Below are 20,844 nucleotides of genomic sequence, written 5' to 3'. Positions count from 1 at the left end.
ATTTCATCTATTCTTTCCTTCGTTCCTTCATTCATTACTTCATTACTTCACTCAGTGCTTTATTCTAGCTAGGGTTCGTGGTAGATCAAAAATCACCATGCATACACACTTCATATAGACATTGACACCTAAGGCAATTTCAGTTAAACAGTTCAATGTCTGCCATGGTTTTGTGTGGTGTAAGGAAACTAAGGAAACTAAAGAAACTGAAGGAAAACCCATAAAACTCCATACAGACAGTAACCTGAACTCTGGACTGAACAGAAGTGAACTTTGAGCTGGCACTGACATTAATTGACTTTCTATATTTGTTGACAACAAATGTGAATGTATATAAGTATAGGAGCATATAAGCGTGTGTGTTGTTTGTAAGTGTGTGGTTAGCCCTCACTCCTCCCCATTTACCCCATATAATTCAGGTGGCATGTGGTGTCAGTTATGGACACCCCACTGTGGTATAAATAGGAGTCTCTCCCTCCTATGGAGAGACACAATCCTCAGTAGGAACGCTGAGATCCAAATAGACACAGTGAGAGAAGAGACACTCAAATATCCAAACACACACACACACACACACACACACGTCTCTGCATCTGTGCTTCCATGCAGAAAAGACCCCAAGGGACCCAAAGCCAGCTGAGACTCAAAAACAAGGTAGGAGAACCCAGCTGACTGGCAGAGTGCGTCTGCCCAGCTGTTTGTGTGTCTGCCTGTTTGTGTGAGCCAGTGTATGTTAGCATGAGCTTTAAAGGATGCTGACAGTTAAAGGGACAAAATCTTTTTAGAAGTGACAGAGATAATGCCAATATGTGGCCACTGCAGGACTTCTATGGTAAGCTCTTGTTGATTTATTGATAGAGAATTTGATTGATGGCTTTATAGTATGAGATAAAAGCTTAATGTCAAACTTGATTTGGAAGACTGCCAGCTTTGACACTCACTGGGTTTCCTGAGGTTTAATGTGACTGAGGTCCTTGATTGTATTTATTATGCTGTATTTGTTAAATATTTACAATTCCAGTCACTTTTTCCTGACTTTTCATCTATAACACTAGGAGTTAAAACTTTTCATGTTCTCTCTTCTCTTTTCAATCAATAATCAAGTATCATAGTTTTATTATTCTCCTGTTTGCTCCTTTTAAAATGCCAGTGTAGTGCCCTTAAGGCCCTGACTTCAGTTTCACTTAAGAAAATGTCTAATATGAGAGATTAATGGATCTTAAAGCATAAAGGTGCCCATTTAGCAAACTTGCCATAAACAATAAAAAAGACATGCTAAACAAACAGAACCACTTATTCTTACAGCAAAAGCTTAAAAAAGGGATGAAATGAAGTTTTCAGCAGCAGATCGATTCCCGAATGCTTGTCTCATGAATTTTACAGAGGAGCTAAATGCCACTTATGGAATAATGCAGCACTGTGGGTTACAGCTTAACACTTCACTGTGTGCTGAGATTTTAGGACACTCAGGACAAAACATTCTCAAAAATAAAGTTAATATGCTTGATTTTGTCACAGAACTTAAATCTGTTTAAACCATTTGGGTGGCCTATTGGTGTAAAGAATTTTAATAAGTTGCAAAAATAAAAAATCCACAGCATCCAAACTGCACATTAACATCAAGTCCTATTTCACCTCCTGCATCTGCTCCTTCACAGAACCTGAGACTGTGCTAATAACATGGAGACAGAGCTGCATGTTCCACCAGATTCACCAAGAGCATCCATGCCAGATGAGTTGTGTCATCCTTATTCCAACTTCTCAAATTGGAAGTTTAAACTCTTTCGAGTTCGTTCTTTGGAGAAAGCCCCTCTGCCTGGTGAACCTCCTGTGGAAAAGGAGGTTGAGCAGAAGGTGCGTGAACCAGGGGATGGCTTGAGTGTTCCTGGCAGCATTATGAAGCTCTGTCTAGGGGGCAAAAATAAGGAGAATGTGGAGGGTGCTGGCAGACAAGTGGATCTCAAGCTTCAGGAGATTGACACACACATGAACCATCTCAGGTACTGTACATAGAATGCCACAGTTATATCTTTTTTTAATTTTTTTTATTTATGATTATTTAACATTTCTATGATTTTAAGATTTAAGCTTTGTAAGATATTGACTCTCAATAATGTTTAAGCAACACATTCAGTGGCATCTAATATTAATATATTAACATATTGTTAGGACAGTCAAAAAACACCTAAAGAATTCATGCCTCAATTAATATTATATTTCTCTTCAGGTCTTTATGTCGCTTATGTGGCATACTACTAAGAAAAGCAAAAGGTCCAGAGCATGAAGTTCAGGGAGACCTGGGTGAGTCTAGTAGACATGCCTTGCGCAGGATGGGCTGCAAGGCTTCTAGATGGCCAGATGTCATCGAAAAGGTGTTTAAAGTAGATGTGAGAGGAGACATGGAATCCATCCACCCTCCCATGTTCTGTCATCGCTGCTGGACTGTAGCTATGAGAGGAGGGGGAATATGTAGCTTCTCTAGAACAAGGGTCCCTATATGGAAGCCCCACAACTCACACTGTCTGCACTGCTACCCCAAGAGACACATACTTCAGCGAAGAGGAAGGAAAAGAAAAAAGCCACTACACAGCCTTTCCAAAAGAGCAAAGAGAGAGACATCTACAGGGTGCAAGAAAGTGTGGAGACAGACCACAGACAACCCACCAACAATGGGCATGAGATCATGGGTGAAGTCAGCTGCTCAGAGAAGCCTTTGGGTAAAGAATATAACTCATTGCCAGAAAGACCACCTAACCTCCAACCTACTTCCAGGTGATTTCCCGAAAGACTTTGTGAGTGCTATTGTGTGCCAAGTGTGTGACCACCTATTGTCTGACCCAGTCCAGTCTCCATGCCGACATCTCTTCTGCCGCACCTGCATCCAAAAATACAGCCATGTCTTAGGTTCCCAGTGTCCAGCCTGTGGTGTCCTATTTAACCCATGTGACCTAAATAGCCCTCACAAAGCCTTTCTGTCTATTCTCCACTCTCTACCTCTGCTTTGCCCAAGAGAAGGTTGTGAGGAATTGGTCAGATTAGAGTCCTTTGCAGACCACTGTCTAAATCACTGTTTTGAGAGAGACAGCAGGAAGGAACAAGAACAGCAGAACCTGGGTGGCTACTTGCCTGTAAATAAAGGTGGTCGTCCTCGCCAGCACCTGCTCTCGTTGACACGCAGGGCACAGAAACACAGGCTGAGAGAGCTGAAGAATCATGTGAAGGTGTTTGCTGATAAGGAGGAGGGTGGAGATGTGAAGTCTGTGTGTTTGACATTGTTCCTGCTGGCACTGAGAGCAGGAAATGAACACAAACAGGCTGATGAGCTGGAGGCCATGATGCAAGGTAATGCCAAGAGGCACAGCAGTGCTAATGTCATGTTTTAAAATAATGAAATGTTTAATTGTCAATAAGACTAAATGGTACAACTATTCTTCGTATAAACCATTTGTTATCTGGAATCTGCTGAAATTTTGTAGTGAAAAAAAGTCAAAGAAATTTAATACACTTTGAAAATTATGTATGAGCTAAACAAAGGGGAAAATATTACTCCATTATGAGATGAGATGAAAGATTAGTATCAGCTATGCTTATATTTTATAACACTTTTGCATATGACTAATGAGGTTCTGAAACAACCCCAGAATACCTCTGACGTGTGATTGTCTGTCACTGACCATCTTATTGTGACTGGATGTTAAATTTGTATGAGATTATTACCACCATGCTCCCACCTGTCCTTCAATTACACAGCTTTTTTGAAAAGCCTGTTACAATGTAAAAAACATCAGCATATCTGGTATCTATAAATAACACTGGGCATGCTATTTTGTTACCTGGAGGCCCAGCTGGTGTCTGTTTTCGTAACTAGCCAATAGGTCTTTTTTGTCCATCTCCTCAAATGACCACTTATCATGATAAATATCACATATGCTATGGGGCTAAGCACTCTATGCTTTGCTTAAAGTGTGCCAGCACATTCTTTCCCCCTACACTCCATTTACTTCTCTCCTGCACTGCTCTATAAACTCATTATTTGTACCTGTGTGGGGTTTACAATGACATTTTCTCTTTGTCTACTCTTCCAGGCAGGGGTCTCAGTCTGCACCCAGCTGTGTGTTTGGCCATACGGGTCAATACCTTTCTTAGCTGTAGTCAGTACCACAAGATGTACCGCACTGTCAAAGCTACTAGTGGACGGCAGATCTTCCAGCCCTTGCACGCTCTTCGCAATGCCGAAAAGGAGCTTCTTCCTGGCTTCCATCAATTTGAGTGGCAACCAGCTCTCAAAAATGTTGCCAGATCTTGCAACATAGGGATCATTGATGGACTTTCTGGGTGGACAGCCTCTGTAGATGATGTTCCCCCAGATACTATTACTAGAAGATTTCGCTATGATGTAGCACTAGTGTCAGCTTTAAAGGACTTGGAGGAAGACATCATGGATGGACTTAGAGAAAGAGGGTTGGATGACAGCAAATGCACCTCAGGTTTTACTGTGGTGATTAAGGAGTCATGTGATGGCATGGGAGATGTCAGTGAGAAGCATGGTGGAGGACCTGCGGTCCCTGAGAAGGCAGTGAGATTTTCTTTTACAGTGATGTCCATCACTATTCAAGCTGAAGGTGAAGAGGAAGCTGTCACCATCTTCCAGGAGCAAAAGCCTAACTCTGAGCTTTCTTGCAGGCCTCTGTGCCTCATGTTTGTGGATGAGTCTGATCACGAGATGCTGACGGCCATCTTGGGACCCGTAGTGGCAGAGCGTAAAGCTATGAAAGAGAGTCGACTTATTCTTTTTATAGGTGGGCTTCAACGTTCCTTTCGCTTTTATTTTAGGAGCACAGGTTACGATGAAAAAATGGTGAGAGACATGGAAGGTTTGGAGGCTTCGGGCTCTACTTACATCTGCACCCTGTGTGACTCCACACGAGCTGAAGCCTCTCAGAACATGGTGCTTCACTCCATTACTAGAAGTCATGATGAAAATCTTGAGCGCTATGAGATATGGAGGACTAACCCATTTTCTGAGTCTGCAGATGAACTGCGGGATCGAGTCAAAGGTGTCTCAGCCAAGCCTTTCATGGAGACGCAACCCACATTAGATGCTTTGCACTGTGACATTGGCAATGCTACTGAATTTTACAAGATCTTCCAGGATGAGATTGGTGAAGTGTACTTGAAAAGCAACCCAACTCGAGAAGAGCGCCGGCAATGGAGGTCAGCCCTTGACAAGCAGCTTCGAAAGAACATGAAATTAAAACCAGTGATGAGAATGAATGGGAACTACGCCCGGCGACTTATGACCCGTGAGGCTGCCGAAGCAGTATGTGAGCTGGTTCCTTCAGAGGACCGCCGTGAGGCTCTGAAAGAACTAATGGAGCTCTACATCCAGATGAAACCTGTGTGGCGTTCTACTTGTCCAGCTCGAGATTGTCCTGATCAGCTTTGCCGCTATAGCTTCAATTCTCAACGTTTTGCAGAGCTCCTCTCCACCACATTCAAATATCGCTATGATGGCAAGATTACTAATTACCTCCACAAGACTTTAGCCCATGTACCTGAAATTATTGAGCGTGATGGCTCTATTGGTGCCTGGGCCAGCGAAGGAAATGAATCTGGGAACAAGCTTTTCCGGCGCTTCCGTAAGATGAATGCTAGGCAGTCTAAGGCATTTGAATTAGAAGACATATTAAAACACCACTGGTTGTACACATCAAAGTATCTGCAGAAGTTCATGGAGGCTCATAAGGACTCAGCAAAAGCACTGCAAGCCACCATCAACCCAGAAGAATGTCAAGAGTGCCCAGATGACTTTGACATATCTCTTGAAATAACAGACTTTTAAAAAACATCTGAGTTTACTTTGAATTTACTTGAATATACTTGGACATTTGATTGCTTTACTTTTCACACTTACACCCTTGATAAGACATATTTTGATAAGACATATATTTTTTGAAGTTTCTTTCTTTTTTTCAGAATTTAGATTCTTGCTTAGATAAATATAAACTCCATATTGAACTAGTTTTATTTTTAACCTTTTTACGTTTTATATATCTGTCTGCAGCCGTAACTTTATGACATTAGATAAGATTGGGGGAGAATGGCTATACTTTTTTGTTTCAGGTTTTGCAGAAATCCCTTCCTTTCTATCCTTGGCTGCTGGTGAAATATGGGCAGATTTATTGTATTCCCAGGTTATGACACGTTCCTGAATTTATAGAGAAGGATTATTTATGGAATCAAATGAAAGCACTGTAAGCCACAAAAGGGGAATTGCTTTAAAAGAGACCATTTTTATGATCTCTTTATTAATTTATCACAGGTGAGGGCAGAGACAAAATGTAATTAGAGAAACTAAAAACTGCTTCAGATTCAGAAGAAATAGTAGAAGACAAGACTGCCACCATACACCAGAGCATACTTGGGGAAATAGCAGCAGGGCATAGCATAGTTTTGCACATTCTGAGAGAAATGCTATTATCTCATCATCATTTTTACATTTCTAGACTTTGCACAAGACTGAACATTTTATATTTGTTTTAGTGATTTTGCACCGGACCATGCACCTCATTATCATTTTATTTTTACATGTTACCTATTCAGACTACTCATGATGTTATTTGACAGTTCTATTGTTTTATTAACATTTTGATTAATGTTTTTCAGAATAACTGTCCATGTAGGATGGACTGTGATTTAATAGAGTGCTTAATTAATTTACTTTATGTACTTTATATTTTATTTGATATATTGGTTATATTTGTTTACTCTGAAGTATTTCAAAAGAATTTTGTTGATTTATAATATTTCTTGATTGATACACTGATTACATGTGTGTATTGGTATGTTTAGTATGTATTGGTAAATTTTATTGATTGATTGATTGATACTTTTATACCCAGCACATTATAACAGTTTTAATTCTTGGAAACTAAAAGCAAATAGATTTTACAATGTACCTGTTTATTGTTAATTTGTGATGGTATGCTATTGGCATTTTACAATATTTTAATATGTGATGATGTGCTGTAGAGTACCACAGGGCTGAGGGCCCCAAGAATCATTCTACCTCTACAAATAGAACTTGTCTATAGTGTTTGTGTTACATTTGTACCTTTGTTTATTTGTACCAATATTCTTTATTAAAATAAAGTTTAAATAAACAGTGATGCAAATGAAGAAAATGGCATAGTGGCAAATTCTTCACTCACACACACACACACACACACACACACACACACACACACACACACACACACACACACACACACACACACACACACACACACACACACACTCACACACACACATTCACATATGTTACTGGTAAATTAGCCTTTTCAACAAAGAACCAGGGAATGTGGCGTTATTATCAGAGGCCATGGAAATTGTTTGATGGTGCCCATGTTTAGCATTGATTTTTTTTTTGTCATACTCTACAGTGGTGGTCAATGACTTATATGAAAGTAGACTCTCTGGGCTTTAAGAAATAAGTATCTCTGTTCTACTTAGCTTATAAGGTAATTATTTTTCACACAAATGCTGTGGGAAGAATTTTTTTAACTGATCAATTTCATTCTGTCGGCTGGGGGTTATTTTAATTTTATTTATTTATTTTTTTTACATTTTTTTAAATTTCTTAAATCAACTCATTGATAGAAAGTCAAATAATGAGAGCTTATTTATATAAATATATGATTATAGAGAAGCTTAAAATATAGTGATAAGATAAGTTAGATATTTGTCTTTTGAAAAGTAGTAATTAAAGGCCTAATGTATGAAATAAAAGAAAAATGTAATTAAAGAACACAAATAATAAACAATAGACTTAAGTACGGTAGGAAAACAAGTAGCCTGATTAGACGTGTGGTAGCTTATGCTGAGAACTACATTAATGCTTTAAGTGATGGATATCATTCTGTGAAATCTCAAATGTCAAATTTTGTTTCTGTGCCTTAAGGTTAAATGGTAACAACCCTTTAATGTATGTGTTATAATCTAAAGCAAAGCATTTATATCTGCAGTGTATATTCAGTTGCAATTCTATTGAGTTTTATTGAGTTTTTGTCTCCATTTTTCTTTCTCATTACAACATTATTGATCCTGTTCAGGATATCAGAGATTAGTGTTACTTGTTAGTAGAGCCTGAAAATGGTTTGGGCATAGACTAAAATGAATTGATAAATAATAAAATGCTTTGTGATATATTACTGTTCAGTGCCTGGTCCCTGAAGAATTGAAAAAGGATTTTAAGATATTATTCTCAGATCTTAATACTATTAACTATGACAAAATTGCACAATAAAACAAATCAGCATTTTATTTTTTATTACAAACAATGTTTCAAAGAAAATTTTATTCCAGTACATAACAAGCGTATATGAAGTTAGGTTGTATTGATTGCATTAAGCACATAGCATTTAGCTCTCAATTAACCAATTAAGTACTGTATGATTAGCTCAGTCAAACAATCTTCTGAAGAAGCTCTTCTTAACTGGAGACATTTTCGGGGTTATGGGGGCTTTGCGGTGCAATGTCTTCATTGGGATTCTCTTCAAAGGCAATATCTTGCGTGGCGGAGTCATTTCCTGCCTTGCAAGATCTCCATGGTCAAGGCAATAATACTTGCTGTTATTTTGAGAGAGACGTTGTAGTAGAATCTCTGAGAGCTCCATACACTGAGCATGGACCCAGTGTCCACCTTCACCTCTGGAACAGAAGATCATAGCTGGTCTGGTAAGCTCAGTGGAGTAAAAGGGCTCCCAAGTGTTGATGTCAACCTGACATGTGAGGCAGCACTTTATCCAATAACCAGTCTGAGATTCATCCTCTTCATCTTCTTCATTGTAGGTGTCGCCCTCTCCATCACTGCTGTATTCCATCTCATGGGGTTCACGGCCAAAATACAGCTCTTCTGAATCTTCTAGGGGTGCTGAATCCTCAAAATCAGTGGATTCTTGACTGCATGTTTGGGTTGCATCCTCCCCATCTCCCTCTTGTTTGAAGCTTAACTGGTAAAAATAATTGGCATCTGCAGGTGTATGATTTGTCCCAGAAGGTATACCAATTAATGCACTTCCCTTTTCTAGGGTTCCACCAAACCAGGTACGGCTTTGGCTGATCTCACTGCTCCACTCAGGAGGCTCTCTGGGCTCCATGCGTATTCCAACATCATCTAGTACAACATAGGTGCACAGCATTCTCTTCTGGGAATCTGACTGGTAACCACCAAGAATAATGTATTCATGTGCAGGGCCTATGGGAGTAGCAATGGCACTTGTGATGGAGAGACCATCATTAAGGATCTCACAGGAGAGTAATGGACTCCCTAAAAAGAGCTCTACATGCAGCCTGAACAGGCGAGGTGGTCGGCAGTCAGTAGAGGCAATGTGGCCACCCAAGATGTAGACATAGTCCTCTCGTGCCAATGCCAGGTGGAAAGACTGGCCGTCAGTGAGCTCTGGGAGGGTATGTGCTGAACAGCAGCCAAACTCCAGATCAATGAGGTAAATCTGGGGTGGACAATCCACCATGCAGTTCCAGTTCTCTGTTGTTCTTTCATCAGGAGGCATATAGGATCTGCCACCAAATAGAACACAGGCAGTTTTCCCTCTGCTGTGGACTACACTAAGGGTGTGGCCATGCCGTGCTTCTGGGAGCTCGCCAACTAACTCTTTCTCCAGGCATCTCAGTGTGACCTTCCTATTACATCCATGGCTGTCAACACTAAGCATGTAAAGGCTTGATGATAGCTCATTGTTAGGGGTTCGGCCTCCGTGAATGAGGTAACACTCTGGGTTTTCATTTTGAGGCTCTAAGTGAGCAATTGCTGGGTAACGTAGAGGAGGAAGATAACAAGAATTGTTGGAAAATGAGATGGCACGCAATTTGAGCTCCCCGTTTTTAATCCGAACACCAAAGATGCCTGTGGGGCAGGAACGTTTGGGCCATCCTTTCTGACCAAAAAGATAAGGATCACCTTCTAGGTGAAATAAGGAGCAGCCAGGCTGCAGAAGACTTGCACAGTTTACAGCAGTCAGGTGCTTCAAGTACATTTTTCTTCAGACTTCTGTAGGATTTAATGAGAAATGAAATGTGAGTTAATGTGTGATCTGTTCAAACTGAAATGATGTTGGAATAAGAATCAGCATTTGCAAAACAATTAAACAATGGAACTTTTGTTTTTAACCGTTTTCTGGGACACTAAAAACTGACGCACCATTCCGACTTAAATGTTGTAGTTCTTTCCGCCTCTTTTTCCTTGACTATAGAGTTTAGTCGCATCACAACCCAGCGTGCATTGCGAAACGCGGTTGCCTGAGGAACGGTCACTAGTTGGTAGGTTGTCTGTTCTGTTAGCCGTGAAGTGTTTGGTATTGTTTATATTATATTAGCGTCTATTAGTTTATTAATACGGCAATCATAAAATAATAAAACAGCACAATTTAAGCACTTAGCAATTTTACTAAATACTGTTCGATTTACAGCGTAGTTAGCATGTTAGCTAAGCAGCAACATGACAATTCGACAAGAAAGCCTCACATAGTTTGTTAGTTAAGCTCAATATTTATACGAATACGAAATTTTTTTTATTTACATTTAAACCGTTACTTTTTATCTCATAAAGCACAACATTTGTGGCCACGTATTTCTTGTTTATTTACGTTTTCGACAAACGTCCAAAATGTATTTTAATCAACCTTAATATCCTTAATAGGTCTTCTTGTGATCACGGTAAATAAACATACTGTACACCTAAGAAATGGTTAGTGTCTATAGTTCACTACAAGTCACGTGTTCTTACCTCTGTCAGTGGAATCCTCAGGATCTCTGGGGGAAAAAAGAAATATAAATAAAATTTTCATTTTTTTAGTAGTAGTTCAGTAGTAACGTATGTGTTTAAATTATGCATTATAGCTGTTTACCTTATTGTTAGATTTGAGTGATGAAGAGCTGTGGAGCTTGTGAAGCTTGGCTGATTCTGATCAGAGCTTAATATTGAGGTCAACTGCCTGTAACTGCTTCAGCAGGTGGCTGAGCAAAACAGCACATCAGGAACAGGTTCAAATGTAAACAAGATTGAATCTAGTTATACATCAGGGAAACGTACAAGTAAATAATATATAGCTGTGGCGATGATGACATAATAATAATAATAATAATAATAATAATAATAATTATTATTATTATTATTATTATACACATCATCATGTGAATTTGAGAAGATAAACAATAATAAATAATAAACAATGATAAAATAAGATTTTAGCAGAATGTACATGCAATACATAGTAAGCAAATCATTTTACTGAAATACCTTGAAAGATATATTAATTGACATATTAATATATTATGTAGTTTATTGTATATTCATTGAATTTCAGAATAATCAGCATTAATAAACACATTTATTGTCAGATTGGGTCTAATGTGTAACTCCTGTATCACAATGGAGCATTATCAATGGGTGAGATTGAGAACAGGTAAATCAGACTTAAATGTATCCATTATAGGGAAATTTGTGTTGGTGCAACATGATCATAGATATCATGTGAAAGGCTAGATAAATAAATATAATAATATGGCAATATAATTGTTATATATATATATATATATATATATATATATATATATATATATATATATATATATATATATATATGTTAGTGTTCTGATATGTATGTTTGGGATAATAACATATAAAGATATAGAATTGTGGATGTCTTTGTGGAGAAATATGTTTTAAATGGAATAACTGCAGTATAAAATAGGCCAAAAAACCCCCAAAACACTATACTGTACCTTGCAACCTATCTGCCATATGTTTAAAATGTACAAGGGTAAAGTACTGCCTAGGGCAGAGGTATTCGAACTGTGGAGAAGGGATTGCCAAGGGAAGGGGCAGGTTAAATATTTAAATAGCTGTATCAGACCTGCCAACCTTCATGTCTTTTGTACAATTTAACATCATAGCACCCTTGAATGCAGAAAGATTTGTTTTCTTTTCTCCTCCTCATGACAGAAAATGTGCAGATGATATCGACATCGACATATGATGTTTTGAATGATTGACAGTTATGAAGGTGTTTAAAATTCTCTAGTATTAATGCTGCATTGAGATGAAATGACATCAGTTTCAACGTCTGTGCATCAGAGCTAGAACGTGAAGGGGAAAAAACATCACCTCCAGGTTAATCTTTTGTTATTAACAAGCCAAGCAGCAAACTGTGATGAGTGATGCATTTTTATCACCTCATGACTGTGAACTATACTGTCAATGTTATAGATTTAACAAGCAATTATGTTTGCTTTGATTACTGATCTGAAGAAAAAACCTCTAGTCGATTCCAGCATAACTGTCACTCCTGGAAGCCCTGTCCCTTCCCCTGTTTCACAGTAGACTTGCTTTATCCTGGCTTAATTGTCCTGCGGTGCAAATGTTTTCTGACCCTGTACAAGGGGAATTTTTAATTAAGTCAATTAATGTGAAATATAATATGTGAAATATAATCTATGAGTGTATATGCCTTACTTACCATAAAATTAGTATACAGAAAATAGACATTAACTAGGTTTAGTTTGTCAAACTGGGCTTTGACGTTGTGGTGCAAATCCTCAGAAAACAGTGACTCCTGGGAAATATACTGAATATGTAAGGCTGACGTGCAATTAAAGGCTATCAGTGACTGTATAGTTATAATATCAAAGGTACAGTGATTAGACTGTTCACTTTTCATCCCTGAACAAGCAGAAACGTAGTGAGAGAGCTTGAAATGATTGAGAGAGACTAAAAGAGTTTGAGAAAGTGGGTGACAGCTGTTTTGAGGTAATTAGCATAATGTTTTTGTGTGTTTAGGGGCTGTGTGTGTGTGTGTCTGTTTGGGGGAATGATCATGTGCAAAACAAAGTGCTGTAACCACTAGTGCCTGGAAAAGTGTAAGTGCTGAAAAACACAAACACTCGAGCACCTGTGTCTCAAAGCTGTTTCTGAGGCGCAAGGCAGAAGGGAGTGGCTTAATTGACTCCTCGGTGCCAGGCTTTGAAAAAGACATGATATAACTGACTTCTTAATCAGCTGTGGAGATACATTTTAAATGTGTTTAAATTATACTGTCATAACCCAGTCTTTCTGTGTAGCGTGAGTCTGGATTTGTCTGCCCTGAAAGCGGGAAGTCACATTGATACTCTGAAGGTGACAAACTCAGAGTGAGTGGGATGCAGAGCAGTACAGCGAAGGCCTGAGGCCATGATGGTGAATTGTATTTATTAATTGATAGCACAAGTTAATTAGACTGTAGTGTGCCACCTGTTTCTGTCCCTCGGAATGGTACACTAGCCTCCACTGAAGGAAGAGTTTGATAAACGACAGGGTGACAGCTCAGATGTTCCGATGATCATTTTGCGTGGTCGTTCATTACACTTTAATGCCACAGTAATCATCACCTCTCTTTACTAATTGTAATTGAACTGAACTTCGAAAATAATAAGTTCACCTTAATCAGGGCTAATGTGGCTATAATGCATATTATTATGTGATTAAGTGACCTAACAAGTAGTGCAGTCTAACTCTAATCATCTGTCTCACTTTATTATTATCTCTGTGCCCACATCTGCTTCCCTTCATATAAACTACCACTGGGGTGGTTTATTGTAAGCAGTTTTAAAGATATTGATTTTTAAAGGATTTTGCTTCCTCTTGGCTATTGTACTTTCCTGTCTCTGATGCCTAGTGTGCAAGATGATTCAGGCACCATTCCTCAGTCCATGATGGAAGCTCTTGAGCTTTTCTGTACCTTACCGGAGCAGTCCTACGAGCAGTTCCTGTCAACATTCATGCCCATGAGCACAGGTCAGTCTCTGGACATACCTCTTGTAGAAAAATACTACACCAAAATAGTACATAAAAAACATTTTACACATTATTTCATAATTAGTCATCTTCTTGTTTCTGCTTTCCTCTCTGTCGTAGAGAATGTGAAAGCCGGTTTGAAGTTTCCTGAAGAAGAAAGCAAAAACTGCCTTGTAGAGCTGAACGGTGTGAACATGGACAAAAAGGTGCATAGTTAAACAGCATGCAACAATCAGGAGACACTGTTATGGTGAACAATAATAATAATTATTATTTGTTTGGCCAAACTGCAGTACAATATAAGAAAATCAAGCATCTTTATTCGGCTGTAAGCATCTAATGCAAAAAAGTTTGAATTTATTTAAAGTATTATTGGCTGTTGCATGGTTCGGAATAAGCATTAAATTGACTGGTGTGGTTAATTGACTCCACTGTGTGTACAACAGAAATAAATTTGAGACTCGTCAGGCTACAGAGTTAGAGTCATGGCCAGTAATTAAACAACCTCAGAGTACAGAACAGTGACAAAAGTCAGTTTATACTGAGACATAAAACATTACTTATTCATTTATTCGTTCATTAGCCTTCATCATATAAACAGGGTGGACATGTTAAACTCACACCCCACATTTCACAATCAGTAACTCGAGCTGAGCATTAAACCACATACCCTGGAGCTGTGAGACATCAATGCTATTTGTGCCGCCCATTAAATTTGAAATTAAAATTGAACCGAGCAAATGGCTTGTTGTGGTTATGTTCACCTGAGGAGGAGTTGTGATTATATAAACTAATAATTTAGGGATAGTGTTAAGGCTTTGTTGTGCTGGTGTGTGAAGTAGTTGCTATGGGACTATTTACTGAACAGCATCAATGTGAAGAACTTCTGACTGGGCGGCTGCTGATATTCCTGTTATGACACTCTGTGTCTTTTACTGCCATACTGAGGACACTTTATACAGTAGCTGTGGAAGCAGAGAAAGGTTCAGGAAGACAGATTAGCGTATTGAATCTTCCGAGGGAGTAGCATATATAGACAAGGTGAGGTCCTTCAAGATATAAATCTGCTACTTGAAGTTGGCAGGCCTCTCGGGGGCAGAGCTGCAAAAGCAGAGAGTAGTCTGTCTGCTTTCTCCTAAAGTCAACAACAAATTAATTGGTTTTCTGAACATTTAAGGAGAGAATGTTGTCTACGTTCCAGACAGTAAGAAGGTCAAGGTTGTCCTTGTAAGCTGAATATCAGCACCATGACAGCTGTGATTTGCAGCATGAGGAATTTGCAGCATGATGAATTTGCATCAGGATGGATGAAAGAATGAACACAAAAGCAAACAAACAAAGCAAGAGCCAAATACAGAGAGACCGTAGTGAGGATTACAGGACTACAAACCTACTTACAGAACCTCAGTCAAATCTAACTCTTCAAAGTCAAAAAAGTCCTACTTATTCTGTCTTTATGAACACATGCACAAACATGCTCCAACACTTTGAGCAAATGGACCACTTCCAGCAATTAATGACTTCCTCCTGATAGGAGTATGGTTCTCATGTGTCTGAAAGGTACGTAAGACCCCTCGCTGTTTTATATATTGATCTCTCCAGGGTTCTAGTTAGCAGGACATCAATTGATGTCAATACCATCTGGTACTTACAACGCTAGACATGTCAATGCAGAGAAGGCTAGTGCCATATTTAGCTGTTGGAACCTGAGCGAGAAAAGCCTGCTGTGTTATCAACAGCCCGATGCTGCAGTGCATTTGAGTTTAAATGACATAGATAGGATAAAGGAAAACTATTGATTATGCATACATGTGCATACATGTGCATATTTGGCTCCTAGTGGGCGAAGTCACACTTAATGAGACTTCTGTATTAACTAGGTATCAGTTTTTATTCCAGTTCAACTTGTTTACAGATAATGGATATGACCATGTAACGAGATTTAATGTAACCTCTGAACTGTGTAGTGGAATTTCTTTAGATTTATGTCATTTCTTGTTATTGTCAGACCGAATGCAAGCCATTCAAAATGCAAACAATTCAAATGCAACAGCTAGATGATGTTATCTATTTTCCACATGCCAAACAATTTTTCTTTTTTGCTCACGGTTAAATATCTGTTATTACTTCTAAAATAGTTTATCACACACTCATTGATTTAGAATGGGCATGCATTTAGTAAAAAAAAAAAGATATCATCTATGATTGTTCACCCAGAACTGGCTTGATCTATTTATAAATGATGGATGCAGATATGACTTTTATTCAGTAGGATTATTAACGCTACGTTACCTTGTACACAAAACACCTACACACTCTTCTGAGGCACATCCATCAATGCAAAGAAACCACCACTGCTGATATTGTTTGTATGATGATCACTCTCTCTCTCTCCCTCTCTCTCCCTCTCTCTCTCTCTCCCTCTCCCTCTCTCTCCCTCTCTCTCTCTCTCTCTCTCTCTCTCTCTCTCTCACACACACTCACACACACACACACACACACACACACACACACACACACACACACACACACACACACACACACACACACACACACACACACACACCAGTCATAGCTAAATAGACAAGTGTATTTACACTTTAATAATCAGATAATGATCACATTCAAACTTATTATTCAAGTATAGAAATACTTTTATATCTAAAATTAAATTAAGGCTATTGTCTGATTAAAGCAATCTGGAAAATTCACCTCAATGTAATCAGGATACTCAGTGCATGTAAACAATTAACCATATAGCTGTTGTTAAAAACGCTTGTTTCCATAGAGTGTAGAGTCAAATAATTATTCCACAGTGCTGTTGTTCCAATGTGCCATTCTGTTTGCCCAGAAGGTGTTCATTCATTTTCTGTAACAGTGCATCTCTGACAAGAGGCCTGATTGTGAGGTTTATATTAAAGCATTTGTTTTATTATGTAGCTTTAGAACAGCTTGGATATATAGACACTACTTGTAAACAGAAAAACTGTGTAATGGGATACCTGGACTATGAAATGTGATGCTTTTTACCAGTTTCTGGTACTGCCATTTATGTTCGGCACTGTTTGTCCTTCCTAACGTGATCAAAATGAGTTTCCTCTGTAAGGTATTTAAGACTAATACCTTAATAGACAGTTTAAGAAATATCATGAACACTGCTTTGTCCCTTTCTACACAATGTCTTTAAATGTCCACAACATTCAAGCCCAAAATGATTTCACTTTTTTTTCACTGTTTCCGATACGTACAGCCAGGAACTGTGGCAATATCAAATGCTTAGCTGGATGGTGGGGTTTTAAGTGAATCTGCAGTAATGCACACATTTTAAAGAATAACAGTTTTTTGAATGTCTATTTATTTATTTGTTTGTTTGTTTGTTTGTTATTTACCAGGTTGACAAAGAAGGAGAAGAGACTGAAGACATAAATATCATGGAAGGTAAATTGTGGTTTATCTTAAGATGTCTGCAATACATCACAATATGTTGAACCAAAGTATGAGTGCTAATTTATTTAGAAAAAAGAAGTGGCTACATATTTGATCAAAAGCAGTGTTTAGTGTTGGTCAAGAAATGTATTTTTGTATTTGGATATATATCTATGACACTGCAATAGAGTGGTCACATTAAGTAATTGTGTAGGCAGTACTGTACATATTTAAAAAGCATTTCTGAGTTAACCTTACATTTATTATGGTTTATTGAGAATCATGTGTACACTATTTTGGTAATTAGGGCCTCCAGCCATCTGATTTAAATGTATTACTATTTATCATACATATTCAGTCCCTGCAAATTACAAGTGACTGGTTTGGTCTTAGAGAAGCTTTTCTGGCATACTTTAATATGCTCACCGAGCAGGTCTATAATGAGAGAGAACATGCATCAGCCTTGCTATTCATCTCCACGAGCCTCTGCCTTCGTGCTAATGACCTCTAATTAAAGAAAGCCTGGCCACAGAAACTCTCCACAGAAACCATGCATGTAAAGAGGAAGCTCGTAGTAAAGATGATGCTCAGTGTCCATAGAGGTAGGTTTCTCTAAGACGTTAGGGTAAAAGATAAGGATGAGAGTCAGTGAATATTAAAAGATAAAATTAATCTGTATGAAAAGCACAAGGTGTGGCATTTTGGATGTCAGTCAAATGCATTCAATATCAGGAAAATAGTCTGAACTCCACACTAATTAGTATCAGTAATTATGCAGGGACTGTGATATGTAAAATGAGAGAGAGAGAGAATGAATGCAGAGCTCAGTCTGACACAGAACACTGTGTAATTGCCCTCATGGCAAGGTTCAGTGACACATGGCTGGCATACAGATCCTAAACCAGGTTGGGAAATAGTTACCCTGACAAGCTTCAGGGCCAGCTGGTGAAAGACTCGTAGGAACGCACAGGCTACTTTTGTTTCCTACAGCTGTTTATAGGCAATGAGGTCTTTATGAGACGACCTAACAGCAGCTTTTCTGACTCATTAGTAAAATGAAGATTTGTCCTCTTTTGCTTTATTGTGATTGTTAATGACTTTGCTTTTGTAATGCTGCATTATCAATACAAGCAGCCCAGAGAAGAAAAATGTGGATGTAACCAACCAGTGTTTATGTACCCAAGGGTCACATACACACACACACACACACACACACACACACACACACACACACACACACACACACACACACACACACACACACACACACACACACACACACACACACACACACACACACACACACAGATGCTTGCTTCTCTCTCAGCAAAAATATGACATTCACTGGATGAGTAATTAGCTTTAATTATGCTTTAATTAAGATCATCATTGCTTACACTCCTGCCAAGGATTCACACACACACACACACACACACACACACACACACACACACACACACACACACACACACACAGAGCGCTGAGAGAGTGCAACAGGAGTGCTTGCGCTTGTGATGCGTCAGTGAGAAATTTTCATTGCTGATCTCAATAGTCCTGACATAAAACCTCAACATTACTTGTGTTGTGCTTTTGATTGGTCTCTCCCTTTAGGTGAACTGTTCCTCAATTGGGTTATAGTCTTATGATTGACTTGGCCAGTCTAAAACCTCCCACTTTTTTCTTCTGTTGAGTTTAATGCTGTTTAATGCTTAGCTATTAATGACAAGTTTATGGCTGTAATTAAGATAGTTGTTGTGATTTGTTTCATTGTGTCACTACATGGTATCACATCTGACTAATGCCACAGACTCTGAAAGATGAGATGCATTTGTTTAGAATTTGAAGCAGGGGAAACTTCTTTATCCATTTTATTGTAAATATTTGTCATTGCTGACATTTTAAGGCCAGGCAAGTCAGTTTGCGATTTAGACAAGAGAAGGTAAATCAAATGAAAAATCTCCCCCCTTTCTGATGTATGTAGCTTTGCAGCTAGTCTTCAGTCCAATGCTTTTTTTAGTGTCTTATTTTGAATATATTTGTTTTCTTGTAAATACAGTGCAATACAAAAAAAAATTTTAAATTCAAGTAAACTTTGCATAATGGCTTGCATGTTTATGCATTTGCAGTAGGTTATTAATATTGTCCTCTTCCTGTTAAAAGTATGTGTGCTTCCTGGAGAAGTTGAGGAAGATTCACCAGCCTACACTCCTGCTTTCTGTCACCACACACAGCTTGAGCTCTCTTCTACTGACATGGACCATATGACACACACGGCACTGAGCAATACAGAGAGCCAGGTATACAACCAATTAATTGCTTATGACTCTCCACATCACACTCTCTATTCATATGTTCCTTTAGCGTTACACACTACCAATTCAATCTAATAATAGGTTTTTATCAGATGTTAAATAGCACTGAAGTGAAATGGCAATTTATCTAAATTGATTCATACTGCTTGAAATTGGTTCAAGCAATGTAATTTGGTTAATTGCATAAACATGCAGTGAAATTGGAGCAAAGCTTGTGTTTCATGTCCAATTCTGCAGAGCTGTGACATCATTTTCTCTCCCCAGATCGAAAGTGAGGAGGTTGTGCCTTTCAGTCTGGATGACACCTTCGATTATGACAATGTTGCACTGTCTCACAAGTATCCTGTTAAATCCAGCAACTGTGGATCATCATGACCCATAAGTGCCCACTCTCGGACAAATGTACTTGCACAGAAGTTGCCAAGTAAACAGTAAAAAAGCCAATCATTAAGATATTTACAGTACAACACATTAAAGAAGAACAATTCGTGCTTTGTTTTGAGCATACCCAACTGGCAAATCTTTCCTGGATGTCCTTTTTTTAAAGACTGTTCCCAATAACCATTCAGCCCACAAATAGGAGCAATAGTGTGTTTGACATGTTGCTGCTCTAATCATGTGTATTCACACACAGCATTTAATAAAAAAAAAACCCAACAACCCGTCTGTACATTAAAGGCCCAGGGCCCTGCAAACAACCAGAGTACAACAGCAATGTCACTTTTCTGTATGTGAGAAACTGTAGCTGCTCCTTTGGGCAACCCACTGAGCGCACTCTTGGGAGAGCAATTAAATACATGCCGTTACAGGATGCATCATACTGTGCTTTATTCACTGGAACAAAACACTTAAAGTTTGTTTTTTTACTTTTTCCCTTTGTAAGCATTTGAAAACCAGATTAAAAGCCATGTATTTCAAATTTGCCCTTTTATTCTTGATTTTTTTTATTTTTTTTATTGACATTTTAAATAAATTACAAAAATGTCTACTATTGAGTACCATGTGTTATTTCACACTGTGTTCTGTAATTTATCCACCCTTACACGTGATTTTTTTTCCCCTTTAACCTTTTTGAGTATTTGAGAGGTGTCAGGAATTCAACTATGCTAGCTGAACTATGACCGTTCATTTACTTTTCTAAAACATTAAGAAGATTGTGTGCATATTGCAGCTGCCTGCTCTGTCTGTGGCTGTGCATTTTTAATGCCCTTTGGTGTCATCTCGCATTTAATTGGTGGGTGGAAGTGTTGGAACATG

The 20,844-nt window shown here is 38.5% G+C and overlaps 3 protein-coding genes across 6 annotated transcripts; 2 read left to right on the top strand and 1 right to left on the bottom strand.

Annotated features, from left to right (window-relative positions):
- Nucleotides 1-406: 406 nt before the first annotated feature.
- Nucleotides 407-7,121, top strand: rag1 (recombination activating 1). Of its 2 annotated transcripts, none has more exons than XM_027173062.2 (4): nt 407-654; nt 1,659-2,000; nt 2,228-3,342; nt 4,086-7,121. In XM_027173062.2, exons 2-4 carry the CDS (start codon nt 1,681-1,683, stop codon nt 5,840-5,842), a joined length of 3,192 nt encoding a protein of 1,063 aa, XP_027028863.1. In that variant the 5' UTR covers nt 407-654; nt 1,659-1,680; the 3' UTR covers nt 5,843-7,121. The 2 variants fall into 2 exon arrangements, with proteins under 2 accessions (XP_027028863.1, XP_047676144.1); XM_047820188.1 differs by lacking the exon at nt 407-654 and adding an exon at nt 677-832.
- Nucleotides 7,122-8,302: 1,181 nt separating this feature from the next.
- On the bottom strand, nt 8,303-11,059 carry rag2 (recombination activating gene 2). Its single transcript, XM_027173511.2, has 3 exons — nt 10,926-11,059; nt 10,805-10,830; nt 8,303-10,069 (listed from the first exon to the last, which is right to left on the bottom strand). The coding sequence occupies exon 3, from the start codon at nt 10,053-10,055 to the stop codon at nt 8,460-8,462; it is 1,596 nt and encodes a 531-aa protein (XP_027029312.1). The 5' UTR covers nt 10,056-10,069; nt 10,805-10,830; nt 10,926-11,059; the 3' UTR covers nt 8,303-8,459.
- On the top strand, nt 10,118-20,506 carry iftap (intraflagellar transport associated protein). 3 transcript variants are annotated; one of them, XM_047819837.1, is made up of 7 exons: nt 10,317-10,338; nt 13,138-13,252; nt 13,731-13,849; nt 13,970-14,055; nt 17,242-17,287; nt 19,436-19,572; nt 19,852-20,506. In XM_047819837.1, exons 3-7 carry the CDS (start codon nt 13,765-13,767, stop codon nt 19,960-19,962), a joined length of 465 nt encoding a protein of 154 aa, XP_047675793.1. In that variant the 5' UTR covers nt 10,317-10,338; nt 13,138-13,252; nt 13,731-13,764; the 3' UTR covers nt 19,963-20,506. The 3 variants fall into 3 exon arrangements, with proteins under 3 accessions (XP_027029313.2, XP_047675793.1, XP_047675794.1); XM_047819838.1 differs by lacking the exon at nt 10,317-10,338 and adding an exon at nt 12,873-12,936; XM_027173512.2 differs by lacking the exon at nt 13,138-13,252 and having other exon boundaries at nt 10,118-10,338.
- Nucleotides 20,507-20,844: the final 338 nt, after the last annotated feature.

Source organism: Tachysurus fulvidraco, chromosome 10, assembly GCF_022655615.1.
Source record: "Tachysurus fulvidraco isolate hzauxx_2018 chromosome 10, HZAU_PFXX_2.0, whole genome shotgun sequence".
NCBI classification, from domain to species: Eukaryota; Metazoa; Chordata; class Actinopteri; order Siluriformes; family Bagridae; genus Tachysurus; species Tachysurus fulvidraco.
This window is presented reverse-complemented; position numbering and strand designations above follow the sequence as displayed.

Coding starts and splice junctions, on each gene's coding strand:
- rag1 (XM_027173062.2), top strand. CDS start 1,681: ATGGAGACAGAGCTGCATGTTCCACCAGATTCACCAAGAGCATCCATG. Junction 2,001..2,227: donor ACACACATGAACCATCTCAG/GTACTGTACATA, acceptor ATTTCTCTTCAG/GTCTTTATGTCGCTTATGTG. Junction 3,343..4,085: donor GCTGGAGGCCATGATGCAAG/GTAATGCCAAGA, acceptor CTACTCTTCCAG/GCAGGGGTCTCAGTCTGCAC.
- rag2 (XM_027173511.2), bottom strand. CDS start 10,055: ATGTACTTGAAGCACCTGACTGCTGTAAACTGTGCAAGTCTTCTGCAG.
- iftap (XM_027173512.2), top strand. CDS start 13,765: ATGATGGAAGCTCTTGAGCTTTTCTGTACCTTACCGGAGCAGTCCTAC. Junction 13,850..13,969: donor ATTCATGCCCATGAGCACAG/GTCAGTCTCTGG, acceptor TCTCTGTCGTAG/AGAATGTGAAAGCCGGTTTG. Junction 14,056..17,241: donor GTGTGAACATGGACAAAAAG/GTGCATAGTTAA, acceptor GTTATTTACCAG/GTTGACAAAGAAGGAGAAGA.